Source organism: Schistocerca nitens, chromosome 2 (assembly GCF_023898315.1).
Source record: "Schistocerca nitens isolate TAMUIC-IGC-003100 chromosome 2, iqSchNite1.1, whole genome shotgun sequence".
NCBI lineage: Eukaryota > Metazoa > Arthropoda > Insecta > Orthoptera > Acrididae > Schistocerca > Schistocerca nitens.
In genome coordinates, this window is record NC_064615.1 from 805223262 (window position 1) to 805240663 (window position 17402).

The following is a 17402-nucleotide window of genomic DNA, read 5'->3' on the forward strand; positions in this document are numbered from 1 at the left end:
ATTTTCACATCTGTCAACACCTGCTTTCTTTGGGATTGGAATTATTATATTCTTCTTGAAGTCTGAGGGTATTTCGCCTGTTTCATACATCTTGCTCACCAGATGGTAGAGTTTTGTCAGGACTGGCTCTCCCAAGGCTGTCAGTAGTTCCAATGGAATGTTGTCTACTCCGGGGGCCTTGTTTCAACTCAGGTCTTTTAGTGCTCTGTCAAACTCTCACGCTCCGATCCGTAGAACGCCAGTTTTCTTTCTCCTGATAACGACATCCTCTTGAGTAGTCCCCGCCTGGAGATCCGAATGGGGGAGTATTTTACCTTCGGAATCTTTTACCCAAGAGGACGCCATCATCATTTAACCATACAGTAAAGCTGCATGCCCTCGGGAATTAGTTTGCCAGGAAGACGAAGCATATAGATACAGGCGAACAAATTACAAACTCATAAACTTGTTCTGTAGAACAACATGTAAAGATGGAGGGGTGCGCATTTATAGCAGAAATGATGTAGCATGTGAAAAAGTCAAATGGGTTGATGATCTGAGTACAGAAATGGTACTTGAGGTTGCAGCAAAAATTTAAAACTAGGGAGCAATAGCCTGATTGCACCAGCTCTGTATAGGTCACCTGGAAGCAGTAATGAAGAATTTTTCAACTGTCTGGAGGACCTTTTGGAGAAGACATCACCATACAAAAAACATGTACTGTTTGTTGGAGACCATAACATAGACACACTAAATAACAGAAATAATTATTTGCATTGACTTACTGCAGTGTTATAACTATTATCACATAAACTAAGAAACTACAAGAATTACTGTAGAGACACAGACATGCATTGACCACATTCTCACAAATGTAAAGGAGAACATAAACTTAACCACAGTAGAAAACTACATATCTGACCACACAGTCCTGACTATGGAAATTTATGTAGGTTATGTAGTTAGAACAAAAACAATATGTTTATGTATAAAAGAAATTTTTATTATAATAAACAGAGAAAGAATGTGGAAGACCATTACATACTCTTTAGAGATACTAAATTACATTATTATTTAACAAAATACAAACTGCTCAGAAAAAAATACAGAGATTGCTTGACTAACCTTAAAGCTCAGAAATATGCCTATCAAATAAGCAACTCAACCTGTATTACTAAAATAGCCTGGAAAATAATGTATAAAGAATGTGGAAAACAGCAGTCTCATGAACAAAAAATGGTTCAAATGGCTCTGAGCACTATGGGACTCAACTGCTGAGGTCATTAGTCGTCTCATGAACACACCAGCATAACATCAAAAGAAAATGATAATACAACAAATGACCCAAAGAACCGAAGAACATAGTACAAATATTATTTCAGAGAGAAACAGGTCATCGCAAGAAGACTCTTCACAACTTGGATCCGACGACGGGTGGGATTTGCCGCTGTCGCGCCTGCCAGCGGTCCTACTCGGAGCTGGAACGTCACCCGCTTCGGTGGCCCCAGTGGGGGCCCCTTTAGAAAGTGCGCTCCAGCCACCTAGTATTACAAGTGGCTGGAGTCCGCGTTTTCGCGATGACGCAACCGCGTCAAGGTCACCGGCAGGTCAGGACTTGCCGGACCGGCTTGGTCATGTGCCAGATTCTTGCAACACTACCGCTAGGGGAAGGTATAAAAGGTGTAGCGATGTGTTTCTGCTTACAGTTGATTCACATTCTGTTGGAGGGAAGCAACATTTCATTAACACTGTGCTATCTGTGTGGAATATTATTGAGTATTGTGTTGCTGAGGGCATAAATACATTCTGTCTACGTGAAACAACCCTTTCAATAAGGGTAGACTTTCCTATATTCGTATCTCCATATAAATATAATTGACGCTTGCGTACCATTTTGGACCGAAAGGTCTCATTATACCAGCGGACAACACGGCCCGCCCAGCCATTATAGGTAAGCTGACACTCAGTGAGGCAACGGGATATGCGCTTCTTAGCCTGGAAAGATTCAAAATATTTTTCAATGAACCGAACACGTGCCCAATTATTTACGAGAAAAGGATCGGTATAATCTATAGCTTGTGTCCTTTCCGCCCAACGACGAATGCGAACATTAAACGAAAAGGCCGATTCATTACAGTTCGTTACAGGTACAGGGTCCGATTTGGTAATATATATTAATGCAGCCTTTCTACTTTTACACTTCTGCACATCAAAAACACCTGCAATTGTACCGAACATGAACTCTATACCGCTCCTAACCTCTGACAAATATTTACTTTCAGCAACTTTCAAATATGCATGAATGTGAGATGCGTTACCTTGTGCAAACAGTTCCTCAGCAACACAATACTCAATAATATTCCACACAGATAGCACAGTGTTAATGAAATGTTGCTTCCCTCCAACAGAATGAGAATCAACTGTAAGCAGAAACACATCGCTACGCCTTTTATACCTTCCCCTAGCGGTAGTGTTGCAAGAATCTGGCACATGACCAAGCCGGTCCGGCAAGTCCTGACCTGCCGGTGACCTTGACGCGGTTGCGTCATCGCGAAAACGCGGACTCCAGCCACTTGTAATACTAGGTGGCTGGAGCGCACTTTCTAAAGGGGCCCCCACTGGGGCCACCGAAGCGGGTGACGTTCCAGCTCCGAGTAGGACCGCTGGCAGGCGCGACAGCGGCAAATCCCACCCGTCGTCGGATCCAAGTTGTGAAGAGTCTTCTTGCGATGACCTGTTTCTCTCTGAAATAATATTTGTACTATGTTCTTCGGTTTCGGACTGTTGGAGACCACTGGTACCATTTTCATGCATTGTTCGTCGATATCCCACTGCGGGACGCAGGTGATACGCCATCCTACAATATCAAACAAATAAAATAATCTAGATACCCAGTCCGAACGGTAGTGTTCACACAGATGATAGCAACATTTACACTGCCAATTTTCTTTTATAAAGGACAACTTGTGAACAAGCCTATACCTCTGTTTACCCTGACTGGGAGACCTCACTGCCCGTGAGGCCATTTTCTAGGATGGCCTACGGCTGTGTGTCTGAGAGGGACTGTGAGGTTACTATTGTGGCACAAGGTAACGCATCTCACATTCATGCATATTTGAAAGTTGCTGAAAGTAAATATTTGTCAGAGGTTAGGAGCGGTATAGAGTTCATGTTCGGTACAATTGCAGGTGTTTTTGATGTGCAGAAGTGTAAAAGTAGAAAGGCTGCATTAATATATATTACCAAATCGGACCCTGTACCTGTAACGAACTGTAATGAATCGGCCTTTTCGTTTAATGTTCGCATTCGTCGTTGGGCGGAAAGGACACAAGCTATAGATTATACCGATCCTTTTCTCGTAAATAATTGGGCACGTGTTCGGTTCATTGAAAAATATTTTGAATCTTTCCAGGCTAAGAAGCGCATATCCCGTTGCCTCACCGAGGCATTTTTGTCAAACATAATCTATTTAAAAATCTACAACATGGTTTTAGAAAAGGAAGAGCTACTGTAACAGCAGTAGTAATTTTTATACATAAAACATTAATGAAGCTAAACGAAGGAGACTGGCACCTTCTTGAATAGGAGTGAAACTTTTGATACTGTGCATCATACAATTCTATTGCATAAATTAGAAGCATATGGGATGAGAGGGGTAGTCTTACAACTACTTACCTCCTAACTGAAAGGCAGGAAACAGCGTGTCAAGTTAACATATAAAAGAAATGGCCCAGTTGGTAACAACCAAATCACACCACAAGGTACTTCAATGTGGTGTGCCCCAAGAAAGTATATTAGGGCCTTTTCTATTTCTTGTGTACATTAACAATTTAATTGAAGCCCAAGACTGCAGGGTTGGAAGCTATGCTGATGACACAACTTTTGTTGGGTTGGGCCATGATATGCAAACAGTAGTGAAATCAATTATAATTTTCGGTCAAGTTATCTTACTGCAAGTAAGCTACTCATAAATAACAAGGAGACAGAGACAAGGCAATTCATGCTTAGCTACAGTCAGAACATAACAGAATGCTATTTACACCTCCATTGGCCCTTAGCTACACAAACACAAATTTTTGGGTATAATTGTTAATGAATGTATGTCATGGAAAGAACACATAGACCATATTTGTATGAAAATCAGTACAAACGTGTGTCTGCTGAAAAGGGTTTCAGCCTTCATGGACCATGATAGCTTCAGATAAATATACTCGGGAGTGAGACATTCACTACTTCAGTGGGAGATATGGGGTGGGGCACCAGCTGTCTGTATGGAAAGGCTCTTCAGACCACAAAAAAAGGCAGTAAGAGTAGTAGCTAAGGTAAACTAGAGAGAACCCTGAAGAGAAATCTTTAGACAATATAAAATACTAACCATCTATTCTATGTAAATCCTACAGGTGATAATGTTTGTGAAACAAAATCCAGAATATAATGTAACAAACAGTAATGTACGTAGGTACAATACACGGCGGGGGGTGGGGATTGGGGGGGGGGGGGGAGGGGGATGAGGGAAGCTGCAGATTGTTGTCCATATGCAATAGGATGAACCATGGACCTTGCCGTTGGTGGGGAGGCTTGCGTGCCTCAGCGATACAGATAGCCGTACCGTAGGTGCAACCACAACGGAGGGGTATCTGTTGAGAGGCCAGACAAAAGTGTGGTTCCTGAAGAGGGGCAGCATCCTTTTCAGTAGTTGCAGGGGCAACAGTCTGGATGATTGGCTGATCTGGCCTTGCAACACTAACCAAAACGGCCTTGCTGTGTTGGTACTGCGAATGGCTGAAAGCAAGGGTAAACTACAGCCATAATTTTTCCCGAGGGCATGCAGCTTTTCTGTATGGTTAAATAATGATGGTGTCCGCTTGGGTAAAGTATTCCGGAGGTAAAATAGTCCCCCATTCGGATCTCCGGGTGGGGACTACTCAGGAGGACGTCGTTATCAGGAGAAAGAAAACTGGTGTTCTACGGATCGGAGTGTGGAATGTCAGATCCCTTAATCAGGCAGGTAGGTTAGAAAATTTAAAAAGGGAAATGGATAGGTTAAAGTTAGATATAGTGGGAATTAGTGAAGTTCGGTGGCAGGAGGAACAAGACTTTCGGTCAGGTGAATACAGGGTTATAAATACAAAATCAAATAGAGGTAATACAGGAGTAGGTTTAATAATGAATAAAAAAATAGGAGTGCGGGTAAGCTACCACAAACAGCATAGTGAACGCATTATTGTGGCTAAGATAGACACGAAGCCCATGCCTACTACAGTAGTACAAGTTTATACGCCAACTAGCTCTGCAGAGGATGAAGAAATTGATGAAATGTATGATGATATAAATGAAATTATTCAGGTAGTGAAGGGTGACAAAAATTTAATAGTCATGGGTGACTAGAATTCGAGAGTAGGAAAAGGGAGAGAAGGAGACATAGTAGGTGAATATGGATTGGGGTTAAGAAATGAAAGAGGAAGCCGCCTGGTAGAATTTTGCACAGAGCATAACTTAATCATAGCTAACACTTGGTTCGAGAACCATGAAAGAAGGTTGTATACATGGAAGAACCCTGGAGATACTAGTAGGTATCAGATAGATTATATAATGGTAAGACAGAGATTTAGGAACCAGGTTTTAAATTGTAATACATTTCCAGGGGCAGATGTGGACTCTGACCACAATCTATTGGTTATGAACTGTAGATTAAAATTGAAGAAACTGCACAAAGGTGGGAATTTAAGGAGATGGGACCTGGATAAACTGACTAAACCAGAGGTTGTACAGAGCTTCAGGGAGAGCATAAGGGAACAATTGACAGGTATGGCGGAAATAAATACAGTAGAAGAAGAATAGGTAGCTCTGAGGGGTGAGGTAGTGAAGGCAGCAGAGGATCAAGTAGGTAAAAAGACGAGGGCTAGTAGAGATCCTTGGGTAACAGAAGAAATATTGAATTTAATTGATGAAAGGAGAAAATATAAAAATGCAGTAAATGAAGCAGGCAAAAAGGAATACAAAAGTCTCAAAAGTGAGATCGACAGGAAGTGCAAAATGGCTAAGCAGGGATGGCTAGAGAACAAATGTAAGGATGTAGAGGCTTACTCACTACAGGCAAGATAGATACTGCCTACAGGAAAATTAGAGAGACTTTTGGAGAAAAGAGAGCCACTTTATATTCATACAAGAGCTCAGATGGAAACCCAGTTCTAAGCAAAGAAGGGAAAGCGGAAAGGTGGAAGGAGTATATAGAGGGTCTATACAAGGGCGATGTACTTGAGGACAATATTATGGAAATGGAAGAGGATGTAGATGAAGATGAAATGGGAGATATGATACTGTGAGAAGAGTTTGACAGAGCACTGAAAGACCTGAGTCGAAACAAGGCCCCGCGAGTAGACTACATTCCATTAGAACTACTGACGGCCTTGAGAGAGCCTGTCCTGACAAAACTCTACCACCTGGTGAGCAAGATGTATGAGACAGGCGAAACCCTCAGACTTCAAGAAGAATATAATAATTCCAATCCCAAAGAAAGCAGGTGTTGACAGATGTGAAAATTACCGAAACTGTCAGTTTAATAAGTCACAGCTGCAAAATATTAACGCGAATTCTTTACAGACGAATGGAAAAACTGGTAGAAGCCGACCTCGGGGAAGATCAGTTTGGATTCCATAAAAATATTGGAACACGTGAGGCAATACTGACCTTACGACTTATCGTAGAAGAAAGATTAAGGAAAGGCAAACCTACGTTCTAGCATTTGTAGACTTAGAGAAAGCTTTTGACAATGTTGACTGGAATACTCTCTTTCAAATTCTAAAGGTGGCAGGGGTAAAATACAGGGAGTGAAAGGCTATTTAGAATTTGTACAGAAACCGGAGGGCAGTTATAAGACTCGAGGGGCACGAAAGGGAAGCAGTGGTTGGGAAGGGAGTGAGACAGGGTTGTAGCCTCTCCCCGATGTTATTCAATCTGTATATTGAGCAAGCAGTAAAGGAAAAAAAAGAAAAATTTGGAGTAGGTATTAAAACCCATGGAGAAGAAATAAAAACTTTGAGGTTTGCCGATGACATTGTAATTCTGTCAGAGACAGCGAAGGACTTGGAAGAGCAGTTGAACGGAATGGACAGTGTCTCGAAAGGAGGATACAAGATGAACATCAACAAAAGCAAAACGAGGATAATGGAATGTAGTCGAATTAAGTCAGGTGATGCAGAGGGAATTAGATTAGGAAATGAGACACTTAAAGTAGTAAAGGAGTTTTGCTATTTGGGGAGCAAAATAACTGATGATGGTCGAAGTAGAGAGGATATAAAATGTAGACTGGCAATGGCAAGGAAAGCATTTCGGAAGAAGAAAAATTTGTTAACCTTGAGTATAGATTTAAGTGTCAGGAAGTCGTTTCTGAAAGTATTTGCATGGAGTGTAGCCATGTATGGAAGTGAAACATGGATGATAAATAGTTTGGACAAGAAGAGAATAGAAGCTTTCGAAATGTGGTGCTACAGAAGAATGCTGAAGATTAGATGGGTACATCACATAACTAATGAGAAGGTATTGAATAGGATTGGGGAGAAGAGAAGTTTGTTGCACAACTTGACTAGAAGGGACCGGTTGGTAGGACATGTTCTGAGGCATCAAGGCATCACCAATTTAGTATTGGAGGGCAGCGTGGAGGGTAAAAATCAAAGAGGGAGACCAAGAGATGAATACACTAAGCAGATTCAGAACTGAAGACCACAACAACAACAACAACAACATGCAATAGGAACAATCTTTTACAGCAGACTTCCATCTGACCTCAAGACAGCTAATTTAAATACTTTAAAGAATAAACTTAAGCATCTATTCATACAGAAAAGCTGTTATTCAGTAGAAGATTTCAAGTGTAATATCCTTTTGTAAAATACTGTATATAGCGTAAATTTGTTTTTGCAACACAAAATTGGTAATTCCTGATCTTCACACACTATACCAATGTTTGCATTTACATTTCAAGTTGTGAAGCTTTTACGTATAACAATATATATAGCATAAGGGGGGGTGGGGGTGGGGGGTAGGAGAAGAAGAAGAAGAAGAAGAAGAAGAAGAAGAAGAAGGTGGTGGTGGTGGTGATAATTTCAGACCTCCACTATTTATATCAATGTGTTCACCTATTATGTTAACTAAGCCTTTCTATATGTGAACTAAAAATATGGTAATGTCTGAAAACTGATTGTTGTATGGGCAGCAAACAAACAAATAAATGGGCCAGTGGATTTCATACAAACTGGCTCTCTTCAAAATATACTGCATAAAGACAGAATAGGCATAAGTGCCTAACCTCTATGTTCAGGAGGAGGAGGAGGAGGAGGAGGAGGAGAAGAAGAAATGAACATGTGTCTGTGAAAGAGGTCTTTTATCTTCTTATGCAGATGGAAAATGACATCACGGTAAAACTACTACTAACAGCTTACGAAAATCTGAACAATTTCCAATGCAAGATATCACAAAGATAATGTGATTGACGTCACCTCTCTATAGATTTTTCATTACTGGTACATCACATGTCAGTTTTTCAAAGACAACAAATCTGAAAGGTGCTGAAATCCTCAAAAATGTCCAGATCTGCCCAGAGAGAATCTGGAGTAGGTCATATTTTCACTAAGGTAAGTTAACCTACACTTTTGTCCAGTATGTATGTTTATGGACATATATGAATGAGTTATGTGTTGCAATTGGCTTTGTACCACGTGCTTTCTTATGTCGCAAGTGTCATCAAGTGTCATCTCAAGCGGAACTGGGGAACTAGTGAAGTCTGCTTATTATGTTTGGTGTTTGCCTGATTCCATTTAACAATGGAAGCTAAGATTTTTACTAATAGTAAATGGTACAGCAATCAATTGCAAATAATGTTTATCGCAAATCCAGATTTTGGTCACAGTGTGGCCACCTTCATTGTAGTAAATTTAAGTTAAAACATTACTGCACAGGAGATGGCCAAACAGTGACTGGAAATTGGATTTGCAATAAACATTATTTGTGACTGATTGCTGTACCCTCTACTACTTTAAATAAATACAGTCACAGGGCACATCTGTTACCACATGTAATCAAACCCGATTTAAGTATTTTATCATGTTATAGTGTCTTAAGCCTTTATTAGACGATGCACCCAAGATATGCACCTAAGCAGCAGCACCCAAAGCTAACATGCTTGACACCTCAGGCTGGTTCACATCACTCTATTACATGACACACACTGCATATTTCTTGTGCGAATCCACGCATGCACACTGGATGGAAATACTGCACAAATCTCTTAAGGGGGCTGACTGTTCATTTAAATTACGAATTTCTGAGGGCTCAACGTTCCTATTTATTAAGGAAATGTTTCTTGTTATTATTATTTATTAAGCAATTTTTATGACCAGGAAGTTGAAGGAGGAAGAAAGCAGGCTACAGTACCTACAAGTAGTAAAGGAAAGCACCCCAAAGCATGAAGCAAAAATGGTAGAGAAGGAATGGGGTAGATTCAAGGGGACATTATAAGTGCGGCGGAAGCAATATGTGGGAGGACAAGCAACAAAAAGAGATGGAAAGAAACACCCTGGGGGAATGATAAATCAAAGGATATAGTACAGAAGAAGAATAGAGCCTTTAGGGTATGGTTCCAGAAGAGAACAGTAGAGACAAAAGAAGAGTATCAGGTAAGAAAGAAAGAAGCATAAAGAGTGGTGGTGGTGAAGGAAAGAGAAAGCGGATGAAATAGTGGACCAGAATCATGGAGGAGGATAGTGAAGGCTCAAAAAAGATGTTATATGGGATGAGTAAAAGTAAGAGGAAGAATGGTATGACAGATTATGCTCAAATGGTGAACAAAAGTGGACAAGATGTAGACAACAAGGAGGAACTCAAGAATATGTGGAAGGAGTATTTTGAAGAACTCCTGAACCTGAATGGAGACCTTGATAAGGAGGAAAGAGCCAAGGAGAAAAAGAGGAGGATCGCAAATAGAAAAAGACCTTACATGGGGAGAAGTGGAAGAGGCATTGGGCAAAATGAAGGGACGGAAGCCAACAGATAAGGATGAGCTAAGTGTAGAGATGGTGAGAGCAGCAGGAGAGGTGGGGATACAATGGGGATATCAAGCAATGAAAACTGTTTGGAGACAGAAGATGATCCCAGAAGACTGGAAGAAGGGAATAATTGTCCCAATCTTTAGGAAGGGAAATAGAAAAGATTGCAAGAACTGTCGGGGAATAACACTGATGAGTCATTGTGCAAAATGGATTCAGAACAGGAAGGTCCATGGAGTTTTGCTGTAAGACAACTGCAGGAACAGCACTATGAATATGGAATAGATCTACTAATGACCTTCATGGACATTCAAAAAGCGTTATTATAGTGCAAGTAGAAGTAAAGTGTGGAAAGCCTTGGGGAACAGAGGAGTAGCAAAACAGATTATTTGGAGGATAAGGGAAATGTACCATGGAAGTGTGAGCTGTGTGAGAGTGGGAGGAGAGAGATCAGCTTGGATTGAACAGAAGAATGGCTTGAGGCAGGGAAGTGCACTTTCACCATTACTCTTCATTGTACTGAAGGATGATATAATGAGTACAGTAGCACAAGTAATTGGTGAAAGGAAGATGAGAGCTATGGTGTTTCCAGATGATCTGATGATTTGGGGGAATAAGGAAGAGGAAGTACAAGAGCAGTTGGGCATATGGGAATGAACAGTACAAGAATATGGGATGAAATTTAGTATAAGTAAGAGTGAGATGATTATCACAACAAGAACAATGGAGAATGGAACAACTGAAATAACAATAACTGGTGGAGAATGGTTGAGGAGAGTGGAGAGTTTCAAGTAACTAGGAAGCCTGATACAGGAAGATGGAAAAAATGACAGAGAAATAAACGAGTGGAGAAGAAAAGCAGATGCATTTCGGAAGAGTGTTGGAAGCCTGATAGGAGGAAGGATGTACCCCAAATCAGTAAAAAGGTTATATACCGGTCATACTACGTCCAGATCCTGACATATGCATCAGAAACCTAGGTTATGAAAGAAAGAGAGAAACACAAAGTACAAACTAGTGAGATGAAATATTTGAGAAACAGTATTAGAGTGACAAAGATAGACAGGTTAAGAAATGAGAGGATCAGAGAGGTGGATCCATTACAGGAGGAGATAGAGAAATCAAGACTGGGATGGTATGGAAACGTTAAGAGAATGGAGGAGAAGAGGATACCCAGGAGGATACACGAGATGAAACTGGAAGGAAAGAGACCAAGAGGAAGACTGAGAGACAGAGGGCTGAAAGGAGTAGAGGAATGCGTCCAGAAGAAAGGAGAAGACTGGGCCAAGGTGAAGATGGAGAGATGGTGGCAAGACAGAAAACGATGGAGAGGCCAATGTTCTATACAGACCAGGCCAAAGGGTGGAAACTGTCCAAGATGATGAAGTAATTATTGTTATATGTTTCTATAAATTTATGTTTATACAGCATCCTGCACATGAAGGATACTGTTACTTTGGAGCTACTACTCTAACAGTGTTTGTAACCCTTAGCATTAGGGCACGATAATGATGATGAAAAATCTGATGTTGGGTTCAACCCTGGCTGGGAAGAAGGGACAAAGACAGTGGCATATATTTCTTATTAATGAAGGAATTGAAGCCCTCAAGATCCACAGGAATTTTGGAACTTCCTGAGAATAGACATGACATTTCAACAACCTACTGTCAGTGATAGAGGAAGTACTTTACTTAGGTGACAGAGTAATGAATGAGACATTTTCACCCAGTTGGAAGTAACGCCATTCCTTGCTATACACTTGAATTAATGCTTGTTTGGTCCAATCCATTTCTAGAACATGAAGCTACCAGTACAACAAATGCTTTTCACAAACAGCTTGTATAGTAAGTTTGTTGGCAAAAAGTATTGTTCCTCTTTAGTTACTGCCTTTTATGAAAATTTAATCACTAAAAAATGTGCAACAAATCTCCAATATGAAAACATTAAGCTATCTGCTTATCACCAATATCAACAAAAACAGTAAAACATAAACAACAAAAAGCACAAAACATACTCTGAATAAACCCTTCTGTACTTGAGCAAATTGACGGGAGTTTAGAATTGCTTTCTATTTTCGAGCATGGATAATGTGACAGCTAATTCTCTTAGCTACATCAACTCTACTGCCAGCTGGCTGCTGTGCTGGACTTTTACCATTTGTGGCAGCTTATTGTCTAATATCCCCTTTAAGAGGAGACAAAGTCATGTAGGAGGCCTACGACCATGACAAACTTGAGGATACTTATGCCAATGATCAATAGGTTACTAGAATGGACTGGTGACTTGTTGTTCAAGATTTATTTATTACACTGACACATTTCAGGCACTGCCCATCATCAGAAAGTCAAAAAGAAAAGCCTTTATACAAATTATGAAATCACAAGTGTCAGTTTTCAGCTTCGATGCTTAACTACAAAAAATTTAATCCATAACTTTAAACACTTTTCCTTCATAACCTTATTTTTCCAATTGGTTGGTAACTTATCTTGAAAACGTACATACCATTTTGATCACAGTTTGATGCCGGCATTCTAAACTGAGTCCTCTATAAGCATACATAGCCATATTATGGTATCTTCAAAAGTCTACTTTCACTGCTTGGTTTTGTGGGTAAAGAAAATGACATTTCCACACTGGCAGAAGTAAAGCTGTGAGGACAGGTCATGAGTCATGCCTGGATAGGTCAGTTGGCAAAGCATTTGCCCGCAAAAGGCAAAAGTCCTGAGTTCAAGTCTTGTTCCAGCACACAGTTTTAATCTGCCAGGAAGTTTCAAAATGACATTTGTCTGAAGATATCACCATTTTGTTAGAACTTCATGTTTTTCAATTATCCTACGCATGTTGATAGAAAATAGATTGAAAATGACTTGTACAAAATTAATTTGTTAGAAGTCCAGTGGAAGGGCTTTGGGAATTGTCACCAATGACCAGTGTCCTGGCTGCAAGGGGTCCTTCAATCTGGTGCAGTGGTTATATGGAGTGTCTGATGTAGATACAAAAGGATTCCTTAAAGGCAAAAGTATCAGGAATAAAACTATATCATTAGATTTAGCATAACTTTTTATTTTACCTGAAAAAAAAATAACGAAAATCATCAATTTTTCATGCATTCCAAGAGGGCTACCCCCTTAAGTCACACTGAATCCTTTGATATTTATGAGGAATTGCAACACCTGCTTTAATGCTTCCACTTCTTTTGGGAGCTCTTCACAGACAGATTGTCATAACACTGGCCTTTCTGATCACACAACAGGGTGCACTGCTGGACCTGCATGTATGCTTATCTCAGCAAATCTGAAGGCTTGGGCCTGGTGGTATAGCAGTAAAGCAAGTGCCTGAAAAAATATGTGATTTGGAAACAAATCACAGTTGATAACAGATTTCTCAGTCTGCCTTTTAACATGACATTCACCTTTCAGTGATGCGATAATAATAATAATAATAATAATAATAATAATAATGCTGGCACATTTTACTACATGAACTTGCTGACTAGAATGGTCTGAAACATTCATTCCATGTGTTACAGTTTCCTCAAATGTGTTTGTATGTGTTTTATTCTCCAACTTGAAAAACTACAAGTATCTGTACACACAATCCAGTCACGACTTATTACATGACCTTTTCCTTGAATTATCTAGGTAGTGAAACAAGTTTATTGGTAACCAACTAGCATTAAGTAAGGCAACAGTGTTTGATACTGGATACTAGACCGGATTTACTGCACTCCATGCCAGGTAATTTAAGTACTGACAAAGAAAGCAGGTGTGTTCATCACAAGGAGAAGAAAAAAGCTGATAGAATGGGAGTGGGTGGCTACCTCACCACTAAAAGCAACAGACCTGTGTAATAGCAGTAATAATCTAAGTTTCGCACAGATCCATTCCCCGAATATATTCAGTAAGCTGATGAGCAAACACAGTTATTCCTAAAATTTCCTGATATGAGAAGTGAAGAGACAAGGTTATTAATATTTAAGCCCTGGTGGATGTTTGCAGATCAGACTGTAGGAAATAGGTGACCATAACAAAGGTATTATTAGTCAAGCAGAAGAAAGTCATTAATTGCATTCATGATAAGTATCAAAAATCTTTCATGAGTAACTTAATGTTAAACTGAAGGCTTCAAAAAATATGAAGAACTTTAAGCAGTCAAAATATATTGAATCATGAATAAACAGAAAATTTGCACAGTAAGTCAGTCAGTCAGTCAGTCAGTCAGTCCAGAAAAAGGCTTTGTAATGAGTTCTTACCGTTCTCCCTGTTGTCCCATACACACTACTGGGGGTTTTCGCTCTATTTCCACCTGCTCCATCTTTTGGGCCAAAGATTCCACTGGTATGGCTGTCTCTGGAGGCTTCTGTGTAGGTACAGGAGCAGGTATACCTCTTGAGGTTCCACTGCAAGTTGTATAATATATTACTTTTAATAGCTCCACTTTCATAAACTAATACAAACTGAATAAATACCAAACATGAAAACTGGAAAGAACGGACAGTAATATCTATTGTGTGGCTATATGCTACCATTTTGGAACATCTTTTCGTTGGTTTTGCAAGTTCAATACCCCGAATAACAGCCTATTTAAATATCAGTAAGCCATATATATTTAGCAATTCTATTCTCTCTATTACCTACTTACAAAGTAGCAATCTCAAAAGGAAAAAAAATAGGTTTTCAACAGTGTCTAAGAACAAATCCTACGCAGTAAACACATTCCATTCACTGCCAGTTCAAATGTACTTACGGCATACTACGAAGTGCTTCATACAGTGCCGCACGACCCCTGCCCACTGGTCTTACTGCAGGAGTGGGAGCTGCTGCTGCTGCTGCTGCTGCTGGAGCAGCAGTAGTAGTAGAAACAACAGGTGTTGACACTGGCCCTGGTGTTGTACTTTGTACTCTGTGCTGTGATGTTTTTATAAGTGCCATTAGTTTTTGTCCACGACCACCTCCCACCAATGGTGCTTCACGGGATGAGGCTTCAGCAGTTTCTTGTGAAGATGCAACATGCTGTTCAGGAAGCAACACTCCACGTCCGCGGGAAAATCCAGACTGTCCAATGCAATAATTTCAGAAATAATAAGTGTGTGTGTCAATATGCAGCTTGTTAGCTGTAAATTTTTAAACAGTGATATCCACACCAGGAAGCATGTACAGAGAGGAGCAGTGGAAACAGATTTTTCAGTATTGAATGACCAGGACAAACAGTGTGATAAAAGTAATAAAAACTAGCATTAAGTGATAGATTTTTAAAGCAGTTTTGAAATGTACATATTTAATTAGGTTCGAAAAATAATGTCTTGGAGATGACGTCCTCCTTGCTGGATACAAATTTGGATCCTCTCCCAAAAGCTACGCATGGCTCTCTCCCACATTTCATTCAGCACAGCTTCAATTTCCGGACGAATGGAATTCTTCAGGTCATCGATTGTGCGAGGCTTGATCTTGTAGACTTTTAATTTTAAATATTCCCACAAAAAGAAGTGGCATATAGACAAATCGGGTGAACGAGGGGGCAAGTAAACATCACCGTATCTCGAAACATGTCCTGGGGACGTTTGTCGAACCACTTCCATGGATGCTCTCCCTGTGTGAGCAGTGACACTGTCCTGCTGAAACCATATTTCTCTCATGTTCACTTGACGCCTTTTAAGTTCTGGTTGTTTAACATTTTAACGTAGCGTGCTGATGTCACAGTAACTGCAGTTCCTTCCTCTTCAAAAAAATAGGGTCAAACAATCCCCATCTTTGAAATGCAGCACCACACTGTTACTTTTAAACTGTGGAGAAGTCTTTGGTGTAATTCATGGCGGTTCTCCGGCACCCAATACTGACAATTCTGAACATTGACGTAACCATTTACATGAAAATGTGCTTATCACTCATAAAGACCGTAGCATCTGCATCTTCCGTAACAATTTCGTCCATTACGCAACACAACTCCCTGCGCTGCACAAAATCCCCTTCACTAAGCTGCTGGACGATCATTATCTTGTACGGGTGAAACTTAAGATCCCCATGTCAGATGCAGTGAAGCAAACGACGTGACATACCCAGCGCTACAGCCTGTCATCTAACCGATCGTTTCGGGCTAGCAAGAACTACCGTTCTCACTCAGTCTACATTTTCCAGAATACAAACTGAATGGGGAAGACCAAGCAGTTTCTTTTTCATTACAGATCCAGAACTTCTAAATGCTGCAACCCATCGGAGTACAGTATTTCAATCAGGCACTGCACCTCGACGTCCAACTCTAAAATTCTGACGGAAAAGGCATTGCATTGTGACTACTAAATCATTGTTTCTAAAGTACTGCTTGATAACGAACACATGATGATCTACACTCCAACGCTCCATAGCAACTGAAACTGCATTGTATGGGCAGTCTGCCAACATTCATTCAAGATCAATACCCCTCTCCCGTCATCACTTACTGGCGGTTCAAAAAACATGCATTTCCTCTGCTCCACCCTGTACATCCTTCATTGGATACAATGACAGTAAAACAAGTAAGACAATTTCTCAGAACTTTTTTCCCCAATTTACTACAGTAGTTAGTATCAAAATCAAAATATTCACTAGAAATGTATAATTAATTTAACGTCCAAAGAAACTTTTTACATATAAGTAAACTTTAGCTGCATTTTTGTTTGCTGCTTGCATATTTATCTTCTGTCAGTTTCAAATGATATGATAATGTTGTTGATAACATTTTATGTTTCCAATGGTTCTACAGTCCAAGACTCATAATTTATTTCTGTACAACAAATTTGGCTTTCACAGTCACATGGAATAATGAAGATTGTGGTATGCTGGGGTAAAAGATACTGAAGATTTTAGTGCACAAATTAAATCGCGTGGCAAATGTGATTAAAAGTGGAAATGTTGAAGATTTCAACTGGAATTAAACCACACATGCCGCCCCCCCCCCCCTCTCCCAACATAAAATTAAGAAATTTTCACTAAAAATGATAAATTGAACACAAAAGATCTTGTCATATACAGCACCCATAACAAATCACAGGAGGTCTAAACAAAGTCCAGCCAATCTATGTAATGCACAACAACTTCCAACTTTGAAACAGATAACAAAATTTTATAAGCATGGTCACACCCATTCGTAGTGTGCAAGTCCCCAAACATTTTATTCAATCCTTGTATCAAAATACAAAATATATTTTGGCATATGGTGATAAGTAGGCCACAAACCCAACAAAATGTACGTTAATTGGCAGATCCTATTTGTAGATAGGTCAGGGCAACTCTTGACTCACTGAAGTGACTGCTATGAGGCAAGCCACAACTCCCTGCTGGCTTCACTGATCCTGTATCCACTCACACAGAGGGCACAGCTCTAACAACAAAGGGTACCACAAGG

At 40.1% G+C, this 17402-nt stretch overlaps 1 protein-coding gene across 1 annotated transcript in view; it reads right to left on the reverse strand.

Annotated features, from left to right (window-relative positions):
* Positions 1–17402, reverse strand: part of LOC126237063 (piwi-like protein Ago3) — a 214726-nt gene that overhangs the window by 165621 nt on the left and 31703 nt on the right. The window contains exons 3-4 of the mRNA XM_049946849.1: positions 14769–15076; positions 14275–14421 (exon numbers count right to left, since the gene is read on the reverse strand). Coding sequence (XP_049802806.1) covers positions 14275–14421; positions 14769–15076 — 455 coding nt within the window. The remainder of the gene's footprint in view (positions 1–14274; positions 14422–14768; positions 15077–17402) is intronic.